This window comes from Eptatretus burgeri, chromosome 3 (assembly GCF_056783735.1).
Source record: "Eptatretus burgeri isolate ZD-2024b chromosome 3, Ebu_testis_v1, whole genome shotgun sequence".
Classification (NCBI taxonomy): Eukaryota; Metazoa; Chordata; class Myxini; order Myxiniformes; family Myxinidae; genus Eptatretus; species Eptatretus burgeri.
In genome coordinates this window covers 111,661,610-111,681,333 of record NC_140963.1, presented here as the reverse complement: position 1 = coordinate 111,681,333, position 19,724 = coordinate 111,661,610, and the positions used below count along the sequence as shown (strand labels likewise).

Sequence of the window (19,724 nt, the reverse complement as noted above, 5' to 3'; positions counted from 1 at the left end):
ACAAAAGAATAAACCTTCCCATCACACCCATTGTCAATTCCAGGGATATGTTTATAGAACACGCATGATGGACCAAATGGCCTTTTTACCGTTTGTTGTTATCCAGCTTTAAGAGCCTTTACATAGCCAAAGGCCGATCTATTCAAAAGGAGAAAGCTATCATTATAGTCCAAGATGACAGAGGTAAACCACATATCATGAACATCCAAAACCTTTACAAATACAAGGTTGTAAAAGGGTTACTCCCAACAATTACAAAACAAACAGATGAACGTAAACGGATACTTGAACAATTGATCAATTGACATTATTCCATCAATGAACGAACTCATCTAAGGACCATGTGCAATTTTGCTGTCCACCTAATAATTGATAAAGCTCCAGGACTCACATGGACACTCATATTGGGTGCAACAGCCACTTTTGACCAGGATGGGTTTTCCATTCAGGCAATTTAATGCTGGCGGTAGTGGACAGAATGTCTTCTCTTCCTTGAAGGTATTTTGCCCCACGCATGTCATATTTGTACACTCGTCCACTGCCCAAGTTTCTCCAACGTTATACTGGAAATAAAACATTTTCTGTTCGTCAAATAGCAGTTATAGTCAAAATGTGATTAAAGAAGCAGAGAAAATGATAGATACCTTACCTTTTGTGGAGGGTTTCCAAATATGCAGAAAACTTGAGTTGTGCTTGGAATGAAAGTCGAAGTCATGATTGAGGTGGATATTAAAGGAGTTGAGGTCGGTGGTGTTGTGGATGGTTGAGTGGTGGTTATTAGTGTAGTGGATGGTTGAGGAGGGGTTGTTTGTGTTGTCGATGGTTGAGTAGAAGTTAGTGATGTAGTGGATGGTTGAGTGGTGGTCGTTAATGTGGTGGATGGTGGACTCGAGATCGGTGGTGTAGTGGATGGTTGAGTGGTGGTTATTAGTGTAGTGGATGGTTGAGTCGGGGTTGGTGGTGTTGTCGATGGTGGAGTAGAGGTCGGCAGTGTAGTGGATGGTTGAGTGGTGGTTATTCGTGTAGTGGATGGTTGAGTTGGTTTTGTTTGTGTCGTTGATGGTTGAATAGAGGTTAATGATGTAGTGGATGGTTGAGTGGTGGTCGTTAATGTGGTGGATGGTGGACTAGAGATCGGTGGTGTAGTGGATGGGCGTGCGGATGTTATTTGTGTCGTGGATGGTTGGGTGGAGGTTATTGCTGTGGTGGATGGATGAGTGGAGGTTATTGCTGTGGTGGATGGATTGGTGGAGGTTATTGCTGTGGTGGATGGATGGGTGGAGGTTATTATTGTGGTGGATGGATGGGTGGAGGTTGTTAGTGTCGTGGAAGATGGAGGAGAGGTCTGTGGTGTAGTGGATGGTTGAGTGGTGGTTATTAGTGTCGTGGTTGGTGGAGTAGAGGTCAGTGGTGTCGTGGATGGTTGAGTCGGTGTTGTTGGTGTTGTCGATGGTTGAGTCGAGGTTACTGGTGTAGTGGATGGTTGAGTGGTGGTTATTAGTGTAGTGGATGGTTCAGTGGTGGTTATTCGTGTAGTAGTTGGTGGAATAGAGGTCGGCAGTGTAGTGGATGGTTGAGTGGTGGTTATTCGTGTAGTGAATGGTTGAGTAGGTGTTGTTTGTGTCGTTGATGGTTGAGTCGAGGTTAGTGATGTAGGGGAAGGCTGAGTGGGGGTCGTTAAGGTGGTGGATGGTGGACTTGAGATCGGGGGTGTAGTGGATGGTTGGGTGGAGGTTATTTGTGTCGTGGATGGTTGGGTGGAGGTTATTACTGTCGTGGATGGATGGGTGGAGGTTGTTAGTGCAGTGGAAGATGGAGGAGAGGTCTGTTGTGTAGTGGATGGTTGAGTGGTGGTTATTAGTGTCGTGGTTGGTGGAGTTGAGGTCATTGGTGTAGTGGATGGTTGAGTAGGTGTTGTTGATGTAGTCGATTGTTGAGTGGTGGTTATTGGTGGAGTGGATGGTTCAGCGGTGGTTATTAGTGTAGTGCTTGGTGGAATAGAGGTCGGTGGTGTTGTGGATGGTTGAGTGGTGGTTAGTGGTGGAGTGAATGGTAGAGTAGGTGTTGTTGGTGTAGTCGATGGTTGAGATGAGGTTAGTGGTGTGGTGGATGGTTGAGTGGTGGTTATTAGTGTAGTGGATGGTTGAGTGGTGGTTATTCGTGTAGTGGATGGTTGACTAGGTGTTGTTTGTTTCGTTGATGGTTGAGTAGAGGTTAGTGATGTAGTGGATGGTTGAGTGGTGGTCGTTAATGTGGTGGATGGTGGACTAGAGATCGGTGGTGTAGTGGATGGTTGGGTGGAGGTTATTTGGGTCGTGGATGGTTGGGTGGAGGTTATTACTGTGGTGGATGGATGGGTGGAGGTTGTTAGTGTAGTGGAAGATGGAGGAGAGGTCTGTGGTGTAGTGGATGGTTGAGTGGTGGTTGTTAGTGTCGTGGTTGGTGGAGTCAAGGTCAGTGGTGTAGTGGATGGTTGAGTAGGTGTTGTTGGTGTTGTCGATGGTTGAGTGGTGGTTATTAGTGTTGTGGATGGTTTAGTGGTGGTTATTCGTGTCGTAGTTGGTGGAATAGAGGTCGGTGGTGTTGTGGATGGTTCAGTGGTGGTTATTAGTGTTGTGGATGATTGAGTCGGGGTTGGTGGTGTAGTCGATCGTGGAGTCGAGGTCGGCAGTGTAGTGGATGGTTGAGTGGTGGTGATTCGTGTAGTGGATGGTTGAGTAGGTGTTGTTTGTGTCGTCGATGGTTGAGTAGAGGTTAGTGATGTAGTGGATGGTTGAGTGGTGGTCGTTAATGTGGTGGATGGTTGGGGGGAGGTTATTTGTGTCGTGGATGGTTGGGTGGAGGTTATTACTGTGGTGGATGGATGGGTGGAGGTTGTTAGTGCAGTGGAAGATGGAGGAGAGGTCTTTTGTGTCGTGGATGGTTGAGTGGTGGTTATTAGTGTCGTGGTTGGTGGAGTAGAGGTCATTGGTGTAGTGGATGGTTGAGTAGGTGTTGTTGGTGTAGTCGACGGTTGAGTGGAGGTTATTGGTGTCGTGGATGGTTCAGTGGTGGTTATTAGTGTCGTGGTTGGTGGAATAGAGGTTGGTGGTGTTGTGGATGGTTGAGTGGTGGTCGTTAATGTGGTGGATGGTGGACTGGAGATCAGTGGTGTAGTGGATGGTTGGGTGGAGGTTATTTGTGTCGTGGATGGTTGGGTGGAGGTTATTACTGTGGTGGATGGATGGGTGGAGGGTGTTAGTGCAGTGGAAGATGGAGGAGAGGTCTGTGGTGTAGTGGATGGTTGAGTGGTGGTTATTAGTGTCGTGGTTGGTGGAATAGAGGTCGGTGGTGTTGTGGATGGTTGAGTGGTGGTTATTAGTGTAGTGGATGATTGAGTCGGGGTTGGTGGTGTTGTGGATGGTGGAGTAGAGGTCGGCAGTGTAGTGGATCGTTCAGTGGTGGTGATTCGTGTAGTGGATGGTTGAGTAGGTGTTGTTTGTGTCGTCGATGGTTGAGTAGAGGTTAGTGATGCAGTGGATGGTTGAGTGGTGGTCGTTAATGTGGTGGATGGTTGGGTGGAGGTTATTTGTGTCGTGGATGGTTGGGTGGAGGTTATTACTGTGGTGGATGGATGGGTGGAGGTTGTTGGTGCAGTGGAAGATGGAGGAGAGGTCTGTTGAGTAGTGGATGGTTGAGTGGTGGTTATTCGTGTCGTGGTTGGCGGAGTAGAGGTCATTGGTGTTGTGGATGGTTGAGTAGGTGTTGTTGGTGTAGTTGACGGTTGAGTGGTGGTTATTAGTGTAGTGGTTGGTGGAATAGAGGTCGGTGGTGTTGTGGATGGTTGAGTGGTGGTTATTAGTGTCGTGGATGGTTGAGTCGGGGTTGGTGGTGTTGTGGATGGTGGAGTAGAGGTCGGCAGTGTAGTGGATGGTTGAGTGGTGGTGATTCGTGTAGTGGATGGTTGAGTAGGTGTTGTTTGTGTCGTCGATGGTTGAGTAGAGGTTAGTGATGTAGTGGATGGTTGAGTGGTGGTCGTTAATGTGGTGGATGGTGGACTTGAGATCGGGGGTGTCGTGGATGGTTGGGTGGAGGTTATTTGTGTCGTGGATGGTTGGGTGGAGGTTATTACTGTGGTGGATGGATGGGTGGAGGTTGTTGGTGCAGTGGAAGATGGAGGAGAGGTCTGTTGAGTAGTGGATGGTTGAGTGGTGGTTATTCGTGTCGTGGTTGGTGGAGTAGAGGTCATTGGTGTTGTGGATGGTTGAGTAGGTGTTGTTGGTGTAGTTGACGGTTGAGTGGTGGTTATTGGTGTACTGAATGGTTCAGTGGTGGTTATTAGTGTAGTGGTTGGTGGAATAGAGGTCGGCGGTGTTGGGGATGGTTGAGTGGTGGTTATTAGTGTCGTGGATGGTTGAGTCGGGGTTGGTGGTGTTGTGGATGGTGGAGTAGAGGTCGGCAGTGTAGTGGATGGTTGAGTGGTGGTGATTCGTGTAGTGGATGGTTGAGTAGGTGTTGTTTGTGTCGTCGATGGTTGAGTAGAGGTTAGTGATGTAGTGGATGGTTGAGTGGTGGTCGTTAATGTGGTGGATGGTGGACTTGAGATCGGGGGTGTCGTGGATGGTTGGGTGGAGGTTATTTGTGTCGTGGATGGTTGGGTGGAGGTTATTACTGTGGTGGATGGATGGGTGGAGGTTGTTGGTGCAGTGGAAGATGGAGGAGAGGTCTGTTGAGTAGTGGATGGTTGAGTGGTGGTTATTCGTGTCGTGGTTGGTGGAGTAGAGGTCATTGGTGTTGTGGATGGTTGAGTAGGTGTTGTTGGTGTAGTTGACGGTTGAGTGGTGGTTATTGGTGTACTGAATGGTTCAGTGGTGGTTATTAGTGTAGTGGTTGGTGGAATAGAGGTCGGTGGTGTTGTGGATGGTTGAGTGGTGGTTATTAGTGTCGTGGATGGTTGAGTCGGCGTTGGTGGTGTTGTGGATGCTGGAGTAGAGGCTGGCAGCGTAGTGGATGGTTGAGTGGTGGTGATTCGTGTAGTGGATGGTTGAGTAGGTGTTGTTTGTGTCGTCGATGGTTGAGTAGAGGTTAGTGATGTAGTGGATGGTTGAGTGGTGGTCGTTAATGTGGTGGATGGTGGACTTGAGATCGGGGGTGTCGTGGATGGTTGGGTGGAGGTTATTTGTGTCGTGGATGGTTGGGTGGAGGTTATTACTGTGGTGGATGGATGGGTGGAGGTTGTTGGTGCAGTGGAAGATGGAGGAGAGGTCTGTTGAGTAGTGGATGGTTGAGTGGTGGTTATTCGTGTCGTGGTTGTTGGAGTAGAGGTCATTGGTGTTGTGGATGGTTGAGTAGGTGGTGTTGGTGTAGTTGACGGTTGAGTGGTGGTTATTGGTGGACTGAATGGTTCAGTGGTGGTTATTAGTGTAGTGGTTGGTGGAAGAGAGGTCGGTGGTGTTGTGGATGGTTGAGTGGTGGTTATTAGTGTCGTGGATGGTTGAGTCGGGGTTGGTGGTGTAGTGGCTGGGGGAGTAGAGGTCGGTAGTGTAGTGGATGGTTGAGTGGTGGTTATTTGTGTCGTGGATGGTTGAGTAGGTGTTGTTTGTGTCGTCGATGGTTGAATAGAGGTTAGTGATGTAGTGGATGGTTGAGTGGTGGTCGTTGGTGTGGTGGATGGTGGACTCGAGATCGGTGGTGTAGTGGATGGTTGGGTGGAGGTTATTACTGTGGTGGATGGTTGGGTGGAGGTTGTTAGTGTAGTGGAAGATGGAGTCGAGGTCTGTGGTGTAGTGGATGGTTGGATAGTGGTTGTTAGTGTTGTGGATAGTGGAGCAGAGGTCGGTGGTGTAGTAGATGGTTGAGTGGTGCTTATTTGTGTTGTAGATGGTTGAGTAGGGGTTGTTGGTGTCGTGGAAGGTGGAGTAGAGCTCTGTGGTGTAGTGGATGATTGAGTCGAGGTTGGTGGGAGAGTGGATGGTGGGATAGTGGTTGTTAGTGAAGTGGATGGTTGAGTAGGGGTTGTTTGTGTTGTCGATGGTTGATTAGAGGTTCGTGATGTAGTGGGTGGTTGAGTGATGGTTGTTAGTGTGGTGGATGGTGGAGTAGAGATCGGTGGTGTAGTCGATGGTTGGGTGGAGGTTATTTCTGTCGTAGATGGTTGGGTAGAGGTTATTACTGTGGTGGATGGATGGGTGGAGGTTGTTAGTGTAGTGGAAGATGGAGTAGAGGTCTGTGGTGTAGTGGATGGTTGGATAGTGGTTGTTAGTGTAGTGGATGGTTGAGTAGGTGTTGTTGGTGTAGTCGATGGTTGAGTCGAGGTTAGTGGTGTCGTGGATGGTTGAGTGGTTGTTGTTAATGTAGTGGAATGTTGAGTGAAGGTTATTAGTGTCGTGGACGGTTCTGTCGTGGTTGATGGGGTTCTTGTGCTGGTCGGGGTATTGGTGACAGAAGTAGTTTCTGTTGTTTGTGTGGAAGTAGTTGTCGGCATTGTTGTTGTTTCTGTAGTAATTGTACTTGGCACAGTAGTTATGGTGGAAACCATTGGTGTCGTCGTCATGCAATATTCACAACAAACTCGTATTCTTGTGTTTCTGGTACATCCGGGAATTTTAGCCAGGCACAGATAGCCTTCTGAGAGTTTACATGATGACCCAGTAGAATCGTTGATTCGGAAGTTGGGATCGTCTTTGAATTGGCACTGAATTTTCTGTGGTTTATCACATAATTGGTCCCCTTTCTTTTTCTCCAAGATGTGGGCGTATGTCTCGTTCTCGATACGCCAACTGGGATCCACAGGATAGACATGGGGATAGTCACTGTCGATCCAATCTTTCCATTTGCATGCACAACGTTCTGTGATGGAGGAAAATATCAGTCAGGTATGTGTCAAAGAAAATTCAACTCAATTATTGGCAAGCTTTATCCAGGTACAAATCTTCATCATAATATGCATCGTCTGAGTTCCGGAGGTTTGAGTTAATGTTCCGAAATACTGACAGAACAATATGCATTGCTCCCAGTTTTGTTAGTTTTTCAGAGCAATGTCAGTGAAATAGGCAAATAAGATGTGTCCTTCATTAAATGAACAAATAAAAATAAAAAATCATTGATAATAAGATTGACAAAAAATAACATCCATGAGATTTTGTAACGATGAATAGTTCATGACTCCAGGGTGCAGGTGTGTCACAAGGTAGACAATAAACAAAGCAACCTTTTTGTGTTGCGTATTCCCTATTAATCTGATGTAGAAAGCAAAACATTTGCTTCCAAGACAAAGAGGTAACGAACAATCACAACTGGTGCATTACATCATGACTGAAGCAACAATATGTGGATCGAGGCCTTGTAACCCCCTTCGAGGTCTGCGATGTTAGATTCTATTCGAGTCCGAGCTCTCAACCGTCATACAAACAACACACTGAACTGTCGACCTGATGCTTCACAGACTGAGTTTAATTCGAGAATATATTGTCTTTTGAAAAAGTCATTAAGCCAGTTGCTGTGTAAATTAACGTGTGTGTGTGTGTGTGTGTGTGTGTGTGTGTGTGTGTGTGTGTGTGTGTGTGTGTGTGTGTGTGTGTGTGTGTGTGTGTGTGTGTGTGTGTGTGTGTATGCACATTAAGTATCCCGTTCTACCATTTAAAATGAGCAGTGTGCCCGACTACGACCACAACTTCTCCAACGGCCTCAATATTTGTGAGGTCACAGGAGTGATACTCACTGGAGTCTTTCACAAACCGGTTGTCCATGCCTGATGGCAAAATGGACTTGCTCGCGTTGCCAGAGATATCTTCCTGGCTCTTCGTGAAATACCCCAATGAACACTACGTGTCCTAGCCGAAACCAACCATTTTATTTGCAGGTTACTGTGTTTCTTCCACTCCTCTTTCTCCTCTTTTTCTGCAATTTTTGTAACACAGTCGAGGCATGTGGAAATGTTAGAACAGTGACAATAACATCTTCTTCTTCTTCTTCTTTCGGCTGCTCCCGTTAGGGGTCGCCACACGGATCATCCGTTATGATCTGCATAATGATTTGGCACAGTTTTACGCCGGATGCCCTTCCTGACGCAACCCTGGTCGCCTCTTACGACACAGGGATATGGTACACCTATTTCAACCGGGGTATACACCGGGCCCAGTACACTGGAACTCACTTCGCCGACTTCGGAAGGATCACAGGCTGAATCAACCTCCTGGTGTGTATTAATTCAAGCGGCCAACAGGGCTTGAACTCAGGACCTTTTGGATCCCAAGCCGCTACCCTCACCACTACGCCAACACCAGGCTTCAGTGACAATAACATAACAGAACAACTAGAGGGGGAGCACTCGGTAGAGTGCAAAACCTCCGCCGCCAATACTGCTGGGTCACTCAAGTGAACCTGATATACTATTCATTCAATTTGATGTCAACAATGCTCAGAGTTATAGTTTGCAACTTTCCCTTTTACTTTTAACTTTTACATACTCAATTCATTCGTTATAACTAGATTCCTTGAGACAGAAATTGATTTTACGTGGGTATATCCACCTGAAGTTCCAAAATCAGCCGCAATTATAATTTTGGCATGTTTTTTTGTTGGAAATCACTTATAACATGTAGAAATGCAAAAAAAAAAAAAATTGAAATTTTGTTGAAAAAAAAGTTGCAAAAATTTTTTTTCTCCAACAATTTTTTTTTTTGGGGGGGGGGGGTTGGAAATCACTTAAAACATGCATAAATGTAAAAAAATGTTTTTTTAATATTTTTTCAAAATGGCCACCATAGCGGCCATATTCGATTTTGGACAGAGTCCAAAATCGAATGGCATCATCCGTGGACCATACCAAATCCCCCCACCAAGTTTCGTCGAAATCCGTCGAGGAGTTTTTCCGTAATACTGTTCGCAAACAAACAAACAAGCAGTCATAGACTGGTACTTACGAAATCGTCAACTTGACCTCTGACCTTGTCTAATAAAAGCTGTCTCGAGAGAAGGTAGCGACGCAAACCAGAAGTTTCTACGATGATTCTGCACCAAACCATCAAAAATCAAATGTTTTGGATGTTTGTCCTCACTGTGACCTTGACCTTTGACCAATTTTGACCAAAATCTAATCACCGCTAGCCACCACCCTCCTGAATCACGTGGTGTAATTTGACATCGGTAGCTTCTTCCGTTCTCGAGTTATCATTTTTTGAATGTTTGACCTCACTGTGACCTTGACCTTTGACCGATTTTGACCAAAATCTAATCAGCACTAGCCATCACCCTCCTGAATCACGTGGTGTAATTTGACATTGGTAGCTTCTTCCGTTCTCGAGTTATCTGTACCAAACCATCAAAAATCAAATATTTGACCTCACTGTGACCTTGACCTTTGACTGATTTCGACCAAAATCTAATCAGCACTTGCCATCACCCTCCTGAATCACGTGGTGTAATTTGACATCGGTAGGTTCTTCCGTTCTCGAGTTATCGTGCCTACAAACAAACAAACAAACAAACAAGCAGTCATCGACTGGTACTTACGAAATCGTCAACTTGACCTCTGACCTTGTCTAATAAAAGCTGTCTCTCGAGAAGGTAGCGACGCAAACCAGAAGTTTCTACGATGATTCTGTACCAAACCATCAAAAATCGAATGTTTTGGATGTTTGACCTCACTGTGACCTTGACCTTTGACCGATTTTGACCAAAATCTAATCAGCACGAGCCATCACCCTCCTGAATCACGTGGTGTAATTTGACATTGGTAGCTTCTTCCGTTCTCGAGTTATCGTGCCTACAAACAAACAAACAAACAAACAGAAACGGAAGTCATCAATACACTTACGAAGTCTTTAGATTTCGTAAGTAACAAACAAACATACAAACAAACAAACAAACAAACAAACAGAAACGGAAGTCATCAATATACTTACGAAATCTTTTGATTTCGTAAGTAACAAACAAACAGAAACGGAAGTCATCAATATACTTACGAAATCTTTGGATTTCGTAAGTAACAAACACACAAACAAACAAACAGAAACGGAACTGATCAATATACTTACGAAATCTTTAGATCTTTATATTTCGTTAGTAACAAACAGAAAGGGGTGAAAACAGTAACCTCCATTCATCTTCGAAGATAGCGGAAGTTAACTGGAGGGGGAGCACTCGGCAGAGTGGGGTTGGAAATCACTTAAAACATGTATAGATGCAAAAAAAAAAAATTCAAATATTTTTTCAAAATGGCCGCCATAGCGGCCATATTGGATTTTGGATAAAGTCCAAAATCTAATGGCATGATCCTTGGACCAGACCTAATCCCCCCACCAAGTTTCGTCGAAATCCGTCGAGGAGTTTTTCCGTAATACTGTTCACAAACAAACAAACAAAGGGGTGAAAACAGTAACCTCCGATCTTCGATGGTGGAGGTTAAAAAAGAAAGAACAGAGTGGAAAATGGGGAAACACATCAACAGCAAGGTTGAGGGACACCAGAGAAGTTCACTTGGAGGAAGAATGCATGAGAGGAAGAGAGATCAAGGGGAGAGGGAGGACAACACAGGGGGTGAACAAGCTGGATACAAACTCAAACACCAAGAAAAGGGCTGAGAGAACAGAAAGGGAAAAATATGGATGACAGCAATGGAGCAAAAAATGGAAAAGATGGTGGAGGGAGAGGGGAGAAAACACAATAACCTGGAAAGGAATCGGTGGACTTCGGGAGGGTTTGTGATGGTAAAAAAAAAAGATCATGAGTATGAATGGATGGGGGATGACATGAGGAGAAGGTGAACTGTCATATTGGAGCCTCGGATAGAAGAACATGATTGAACTGAGGAGGGAAATTGGTTGAAAATGTGAGTGAAAAGAGGAACAAATGAATGATGGTGAGCAGTGAAGCTGGATTTTAGGAATTTCACCAGACGTGAGTTACTGCCAGAGTGCTTGTGCCCTGTAGAAAGCAACGGGGGACATGATATGGAAAGGACAAAGAGGAAAATACCAGAAAGTCGGTGGTAGATGACAGTAAAGATACCGACCCATTTCCAATGCAAGAAAAACAGACCAAGGGATTCAGCTTCATTGCAAGAGATTCCAATGATAATGAGAGCTTTGTTTTCCACAGCATCAATACGTGAAAGGTGTGAGGCAGGGGTGCCAGCCCAAACAGGAGAACAGTACTGTACTGAAGCTGCATGTGAAGGCCTTGTAGATTGTGAGAAATTTGGATTTGCTGAGGAAAGATGCGGGAGAATTGAGGACGTCCAATCAGCAGCTTGTGTTGGAAGCCAACTATGCAATATATCATTTGCCCAAGAGAGATATGGTTGATGAGGTGAGGTCCCAAAGTTTGAGTGACTAAACTTTTTTAAGAGGGTTTTTTTTTTTTTGAAGAAGCAGATGCTGTGGCTCGCCGAATGTTTATTCAGAGAAATCGAGTGAGAATGGGGATTTGTCACGATTGTAATACATAGTCTATGTATTAGACTGAGAATCATTTCCTGATTCTATCACGGTCTGCAGAGAGGGAAGAAGCAGACAGAGGGTGGAGTCAGCAGCAAAAAGATGAGGGTTTTCCAGAGAATTAAAAAGATGAAAAACAGGACTGGAACCAAGGTACTGGCACTCCATCCTCGATAGTGACATCAGAATACTGTATCCTGTGTTGCAATGCCCTGTCTGTAAAGCACCAATCATGACAGGTTATAGTTGAGCTGTGAATCAAACCCAGATTAGATAGATTAGTCTGCCCATCATGTGATGGTCCTCTGGGAAAATTTGAAATTACTTTTTTGTTTCTTTGGCAAAAGCCTGCTTTAGCTGAAATTAATGCTGTCAGAAGAAAGAATTAGGAAATTATTTAACTCTCAATTATTCTACAGAACAATTGCTTCGACCAGACAGCAAAAGGGTGTTTCAAAAGAGAAAGGATGTGGTGAAGTAACCATGAACTGAAGAAACTTTTACTCCAGCATTGCCAATAAAGCAAGAGTTATCAGGAAAAATTAGGACCACTGGAGCTGCAGCTTATTTAGGCCCTGATAAAATGTTGTAACCCAAGTTTGGTATAATTCTGACTGGTGGGTCTGGTGAGGAAGATTTTTGAAGGAATTTACATGATTTTCCAAAAAATTTACACAGTCTGCCATTTTGACACACTTCCGGTCATGTGATCAGCATGACCTCCACAATTTAACATCCTGACCTTGTCCTAATGTTGTAACACAAGTTTGGTCGCATTCTGACAGGTGGGTCTCGAGAAGAAGATTTTGGAAGAAATTTGTGCAACCGCCATTTTGACACACATCCGGTCATGTGATCAGTATGGCCTCTGCAATTTAACATTAGGACCATGTTCCAATGTTGTGACCCAAATTTGGTGGGATTCTGACTGGTGGCTCTGGAAAAGAAGATTTTTAAAGGAATAGATATGATTTTAACAAAAATTGACGAAAGTGGCCATTTTGACACTTCCAGTCATGTGATCCACATGATTTCCACAATATAATCAACATCCCGACCCTACCATAATGTTGTAACCCAAATTTCTTCGCATTCTGACAGGTGGGTCTGGAGAAGATTTTGGAAGGAATTTGCAGGATCGCCATTTTAACACATTTCCGGTCATGTGAGCAGCATGGCCTCCGCAATTTAAAATCACCACCCTGTCCTAATGTTGTAACCCAAATTTGGTAGCATTCTCACTGGTGTGTCTGAAGAAGAAAATTTATGAATTAATATACGTGATTTTCCAAAAAATTGACAAAGCCGGCTATTTTGACACACTTCCAGTCATGTGATTGGAATGACTTCGGTAATTTAACATCCCTACCCTGGCCGAATGTTTTAACTAAAATTTGGTAGCATTCTGACAGGTGACAGGTGATACTATCTGTCATCCCTCAGACTAGCAAGAAGCAGCTTCTTCGCTCACGGCAAATCTGGGTAAAATCACAAACTGGTCCAACACGTGGAACAGGTCTTTCAATCCGGAAAAATCTCACACACTCACAACATCTCTCTGAAAGGATCTTTTGGAACCCCCCGCTCCCCATCTACTTTCTCAACAATCCTCTGGAAGAAGTCCTTTCTTTCAAGGTTCTGGGTCTCACTATCTGCCATGATCGTTCCTTGGAAAGCCACATTTCCAACCTGCCCTCCAAAGCAAGTCGGTGACTGGGAATCCTCCGTGGTGCAAATTCTTCCTCGGTCCACCTGAGCTCCTGACCACATACAAAGCTTTCATCCACAGCTTGATGTAGTACTGCTCTCCCCTCTTGGTTGGTGCTCCTGCCTCCCACCTTTCACGGCTTCATGCTGTGGAAACCAAGGCATTTCGGATAATTGGCATCTCCCGTGATGAGGCTGAGTCTTTGGCCCTCTCACTCTCTCAACGCAGGCAGGTCACTGGTCTTTCCGTCTTCTACCATCTCCTCTCCGGTCTCACCCCCCCCTGCTCTGTCTGTGATTTGTCCCCATCATATTTCCGCAGGGCCCTCAATGTCTGCCACAACCACCAAAATCACGAATCACTGCTCACCTTCACTCTTTCATTCCTCTTTTGTCCCGCTTTTGGAATAAACTCCCTCACTCTGTTCAATCCCATTCTTCCTTCCAGGCCTTCAAAACAGCTGTTCACCACCACCTATCATCCCCACATCCAAATCCTCGATCTTTTCTCCCCCCGTTAATCCACCCTAAACCCACCTCCTTCAAATTCCCTGCTTTCCCTCCTGAAAGTCTCTGTAATGTCCATCTTGTATTCCCCGTGTTTCCCACCCCATCCCTTCCACAGATCTCCTAATGTCTCTGTTCCCCACTGTTTTGTCCTTCCCTCTTCCACCCCTCTTGTCTCCTTGTTGTGCGTTATGTGTTAGCTCTCATACGAGCCTCGACAAGGTATACAAAAAAAAAAGAAAAAGGTGGATCAGGAAAAGAAGACTTTGGAATGAATTTGCAGGACTGCCATTTTGACACACTTCTGGTCATGTGATCGGCATGGCCTCTGCAATTTAACATGAGGACCCTGTCCTAATGTTGCAACCCAAATTTGGTAGCATTCTGACTTTGAGTCTGGAGAAGAAGATTTTTGAAGCAATTGATGCGATTTTCCCAAAAATTGACGAAGTCGGCAATTTTGATACAATTCCGGTCACGTGATTGGCATGACCGCAATTTAATATCCCTCCCCTGTCCTTATGTTGTAACCCAAATTAGGTAGCATTCTGACTGGTGCTTCTGGAAAATAAGATTTTTGAAGAAATTTACTGTCGGCCATTTTGACCAACTTAAACACATATGACTGGAACGAGGTTTACAATTCCTGTTAGCAGTCAGGAAGGAAACGTTGCTGTAAAATTTCAGCCGAATAGGCCCAGCAGTTTGACCAGAGAAGTCGAAAAAGGAGAGGGACGGACGGTGTGCGATGACAATACCTTATCAGGAATGTAAATTCCAGATAAGCGAAAACAAAAAGCATGACAGACAGCACCTGTCTCTTAAATATGAATAGCATGTTGTTGATATTCTTTCCCTGATGGAAACTCAACAACTATAATGTGTATATTTTGTAACATGTACATTTTATTTTGGAGGAGAAAGAAAAATAAATGAATGATGAAATAATGAGAGATTTCATGAAAGTATGTAGGTAATTATTTGAAATCCAGTGATGCGCACACACGCACACGCTCACACCTGTTGTTGATGGAATTGTGCTTGAAGCAGTTGTTATTGTGGTATATATCGCTGTTGTTGATACTGTAAGAGAAGAAAACGCAATATTTATTGACATGATTTTAAAATGGTTGTTGCATAACAATACTCTTGCAGAAAGACCAGGCTGCTTGTAAACTGTCCAATCAGAATATATTTGGAGGATCCAACACTGGAGGCTGCATTTCTGATTTTAAATGAAAATGTCTTGTTTGGTATTCTCAGCCTTGTGGGCCTCATGTCATCATGTGGACTTGTCCTGTGGTTTAGTGGATGTAGTCACAGTTATATAATCTCAGTGGTGCTATTGCTTTATTATATCATCATAATGTTCACCGAGTGTGATAATAGTGGTCGCCCTTGAGAAAGTTATGGCATTTCATCATGGGCCTCATAAAGGCCTATTTCCTTTAAAAAAAAAAAAACGCTATCCTTAGCTGTAGACAGACATGTCTTTTTCGCACATGTTCAAAACGCCTTGCAGCAATAATAAGCAACAACAACAAATAACTTTGATAATAAACTAAAGAATGCAATATACATCACATTTCATTCATTGTGTGTTGTCTACAGGTCACGACAGAGCACAATAATTTTAGGAGATAGTCCTGCTATAAGCGACATAACAATATTCAAAAGCATAAAGGGAGTTGAGGCCACGTACCATTGCAGATATTCTCACATATTCGCCCCTCCACCTCACAAGTGCTGAAATGAGAAGTTTCATGCTGAGATTATAAGTTTTTTTTAAGATAACGATAAGCAAAAGAGGTTGACAGATATTAATGACATTGAAGGATAAGAATGCATTGACAAGATGTACAAAGTAAGGGAACAGGTTAAATCATTGATAAATTTGCTCAGGCATTGGCACAAAGGTCTGCTTTTGCACCACAAACAATAAGGAGAACTCCAATGAGCCACATATTATGTAGTTATTATGGACCAGAAATAGTTCTCAGTAGACATGCTCACTTCGCCTATGCTCGATCCTTAAAGGACATTTGGAATTTCAGAAAGCAGGGTACTGGTGAAAAGGTCTGCTATTTTACAAAGTAAAAGTCTTGAAGTTCATGAGCATGTGCGTAGGACAGCTGGCTTAACATCGCTCCCTCTCCTCCAATTATAAGGATATGGCAGGAGATGCACCCTACTGCTGGCATTATACGAGATGGTATAATTTATTGGATGCAATTCCAAGGCAAAAGGAAACAAGATACAGACAACTAGCTGGATTGAAAATAAAGTCCTCATCAGCAATTGGACATGCAACATTAGGATAGACAGGAAGAGAGACATAATATTCAGCAACCATGATTGACAGATGTCCGGGCTTGGCATGGGATCCCCGATGTGGTATGGGATATTGTCATAGTAGCAGGGACATGTCGCCGTGCAGTTCATTGCATCCTCGTCGAAGAATGGAGTAGATTCCGTGCACACGGGATAGCAGCCTGTCAACACCCATGAAGCAATTATTGAAATTATTTAATTAACAGGCAGCTTTTTTGCTGTAAGAGGAAAAATATCTACAATGTCATGGATTGGTGATCAACAACTACAGGAAAAAAACATGTTTTGGGAAAGACAGGGGATGTTGGTACAGAAAGTTATTAAACCTGCAGATTTGAGCCTAAAACGAAACTTATTGCTTTGAAACCAAGCACAGCAAAATAAATCCTGAGAAAAACAACTGAACCTGAATCGAGTAAGTGACAGGAAAAAAAACTGAGATTTTAAAAGAAGAAAAAAAATATACAAACAAAATGAACTAACCTTCAAACTGAGAGAATGGCTTGCACTCTCCTTTGGGGTTTTGACAGGTTTTCAAACAGGAGTCTCCTTTGATTTTATAGTGCCATTCACATTTTCCTTCAGCATTGTAGAGGTCACAGCCCAGAGCTAATCGCACACACAAGAAGATACAAGAGAGAAATTCATTCATTCATACGAGTGTGACAGTGATTCATGCATTCATGGGTCATTTATGAGACACATGTAAAAAAAAAACTTTGGTCATACAGAGTTTGTCCCCTTCTAATGGCATTCCTTTATGTTTATTTGACCACTGTATTTAACTATGTAAGACTGTCTCAGGATAATGGAGGAATTTCTACATATATCATGCACATGGAAACAATATTTTGAGACAAGAAGATTGTCTTTGAAAAATGTGAAGGGCATTTGTTGACAATGGACAAATCAACATCGTATATTGGAGTGAATTGAACACCAGGGATTGGTGAGAACTGCAAGACTATCCGAGGGGAAAAAATGGGAACACCTGAAACTCACAAAAGGTAATATGAATGTGTATGTGTGTGTGTGTGTGTCTCCTCCACAACTCTAAAACCATGAAACCAAGTAGCCTGAAACTTTGCAAGTACACGAAGGGAACCCCAAAGTGAAAAATGAGTTTTTCACCCATTTTGAATGAAACCCATTTTGAGCGGCACCAAAGAAAATTGGGTGTTTGGGTTAATTAAAACACCCCTTTTGAAAATAATTAACGGCCTTATTTAATTATATCCAATATCATGCGCATCCTCGGACACCTCGCTCTCCCTTGCTGGGGTCTTAATTTGCCATTTTTTGGGGGGGGGGGGAACTGCTCACAAATGCATTGACTTGGAACAGGCCGCAACAATTTCTTAATGATAAAGTTTTTGTTTTTTTTACACTTTCCTCACTCATATCATTGAATGCTTGATCATCATACCGATGAATCGCTGGATACATTGCAATGCTTATAAATGCCCAGAGACACCAGCATTCGTGGCTTTATTTCATTTCTGCACATGCCACAACCTCTAGAATCTCTTAAACTTAGCTGAATAACTAAATTTAAGCTCAATAATTGAACTTCGCTGCAGATCTGACTGCAAAATATTTTTTTTGTTCAATTGTCGAATTCAGTCATAGTTTCACATTTTGGGCATCTCCGGGAGGTGTTTAATATGATGCATTGGCGATTGTGAATCACTTTCCAAGCGAGCCATGACTTATCAACTGAATAATGCACATCGATCTGCTTGAATAAAGTTCAGGGCCATTTGCCTGTGTTTGGATGAATGATGCATCAGGCGGTGCTTCAGGAGGTGGTTCACTCACTGAAAATCAATATATATATATATATATATATATATATATATATATATATATATATATATATATATATATATATATATATATATATATATATATTTTGTCACGGTTGAGGAAATTCGCAAACCACCATTCAGGTCCCGTAGGTGAGATATCTCTGTAAGTACATGTGCAGTTAGCCCCAAACCCGTTGTTTAGGCGGAATAAATGTGCCTTATGTTGAACTGTTTTCCCGTTTCGCTTCGTCTTTTCTTTAATTGAATCTCCATCTTGCTTCACGTAAAGGGTTGGTAGTGGGCTTAATAAGCCCGGTAATTAATCGGAACCGTCGAGGTCGACGATAACACCGCTCGTTTATCCCGATAGTACGGAAGGGGTCGCTTAAGTGGCCCGTGTCCGGAGTCGACCTGCGGCGAGGTGCGATCGCCCGGTCTACCCTCCGTGTGGGTACTTAGGTTGGTCGAATTTGGCGAACAACCCTATCCCACGCAGGGGGCCGATTGGCACGATCGTGCTGAGGCCGAAAGGCCCACCCGTGACTAGTTCCCGGCGTTAGTCCGAGAGGGTCACGACAGAATTGTCCGTCCGGTGGGCGACGTGCCGCAATTCGAGTTACGTGGCTGTTCGCACGCCGGCGGGCGCGAATTCGCAACACTGGTGTCAGGTCGTGGGACACAAATTCATCCCCCTCCTCGCGGCACTGGTGTCGAAGAACGGGAAAACGGGCTCTCCTATCTCCAGCTAAATTCACGGGGAATCGGTCCAGGGGTGAGAGGAGCGACCCCCGATTCCCTCCAAATTACGAGCGATTTAAATTAACCCTTTACGAGAAATAAGATGGCGTCTCAAGGCGAGCGGGAGCCGGGGGTATTAGAAATGGATTTAGAATGTGTAGAATCCATGGTCCAGGATGAAAACCCTGAGCAGGAAATGTTGGTTGTGCACGAACACGAACTCCCCCAACTGAACCCAGAGCCCGAAATAGGTGCGGCGGCGGCCGCGGTGTATGAAACCTCACCTCCCCCTCTCCGCCAAAACCCCCCGATCCTTGCCGAATCGGCTCAGCTGAGTGCACCCGACATGGCCCAGCTATGCGCCATGCTGGCGGCAATGACAGTGAGGATGGATACAAACACAAATGAAATGAAAAACGAAATAAAAGGCATGAACGAAAAGATGGATACAAACACAAATGAAATGAAAAACGAAATAAAAGGCATGAACGAAAAGATGGATACAAACACAAATGAAATGAAAAACGAAATAAAAGGCATGAACGAAAAGATGGATACAAACACAAACGAAATGAAAACGAATATGGATACAAAGGCACTCAAAATGAAGGAAGAAATGAAAGAACTGCGGGGTGAGACGCAGAACATGGGCCGAAGCCTGCAGGCGGGCATGAAGGCAGTAACCGGGGAGCTCAAAATGGCGACGCCACGTGTGGGAGCGAACGAGCTGGGAGGGGGTGCAACGGCTGTCAGGCCCGCAGTGGGGGCGGGTGACAAAATAATTCGGGGGGCGTGTTGGGCGAGACTAGTAAAGGTGACGGAGAGAGCAACAGTGACGGTGACCGAAAGGGAAAAAATAAATGGGGAGACCGAAACGTGTGAGACGAGGCACGAGATGAGGACGGAAAGGAGGAAAGAAATAATAGTTGAGACAAGGGAGATAACAAGGGAAGAGGTGACTGAGTTGGCGGAGACACGGGAGATGGGAACGATAGAGGGAAGACTACACGATTAAGACGGGGTTAGAGACGCACACACACACACGGAGGTAGTGGAGGACAATGGGGGTGAGCTGGCGGACTGGGTGGAGACCCAGTACGAGCAGCTGGATGGCCTCCTCCAGGAACGAGGGGAGGGAGTATGCCCCCTTGAGGAGAGTCACGACCAGGTGGGTTCGGTCGTGTCGAGCGAGTTCGAGGGGAGGAGTGCTGCAAAC

The 19,724-nt window shown here is 44.4% G+C and overlaps 1 protein-coding gene across 3 annotated transcripts in view; it reads right to left on the bottom strand.

Moving 5' to 3' along the window:
• LOC147030734 (uncharacterized) overlaps positions 1-19,724 on the bottom strand; it is a 139,125-nt gene that overhangs the window by 28,940 nt on the left and 90,461 nt on the right. For 2 of the 3 annotated variants that reach the window (XM_085875091.1, XM_085875093.1), the window contains 6 exons: positions 16,446-16,571; positions 15,982-16,123; positions 15,334-15,377; positions 14,652-14,714; positions 650-6,828; positions 392-563 (listed from right to left, as the gene is read on the bottom strand). In XM_085875091.1, the coding sequence (XP_085731217.1) occupies positions 392-563; positions 650-6,828; positions 14,652-14,714; positions 15,334-15,377; positions 15,982-16,123; positions 16,446-16,571 (6,726 nt within the window). The remainder of the gene's footprint in view (positions 1-391; positions 564-649; positions 6,829-14,651; positions 14,715-15,333; positions 15,378-15,981; positions 16,124-16,445; positions 16,572-19,724) is intronic. The other variant, XM_085875092.1, reaches the window with a different exon arrangement.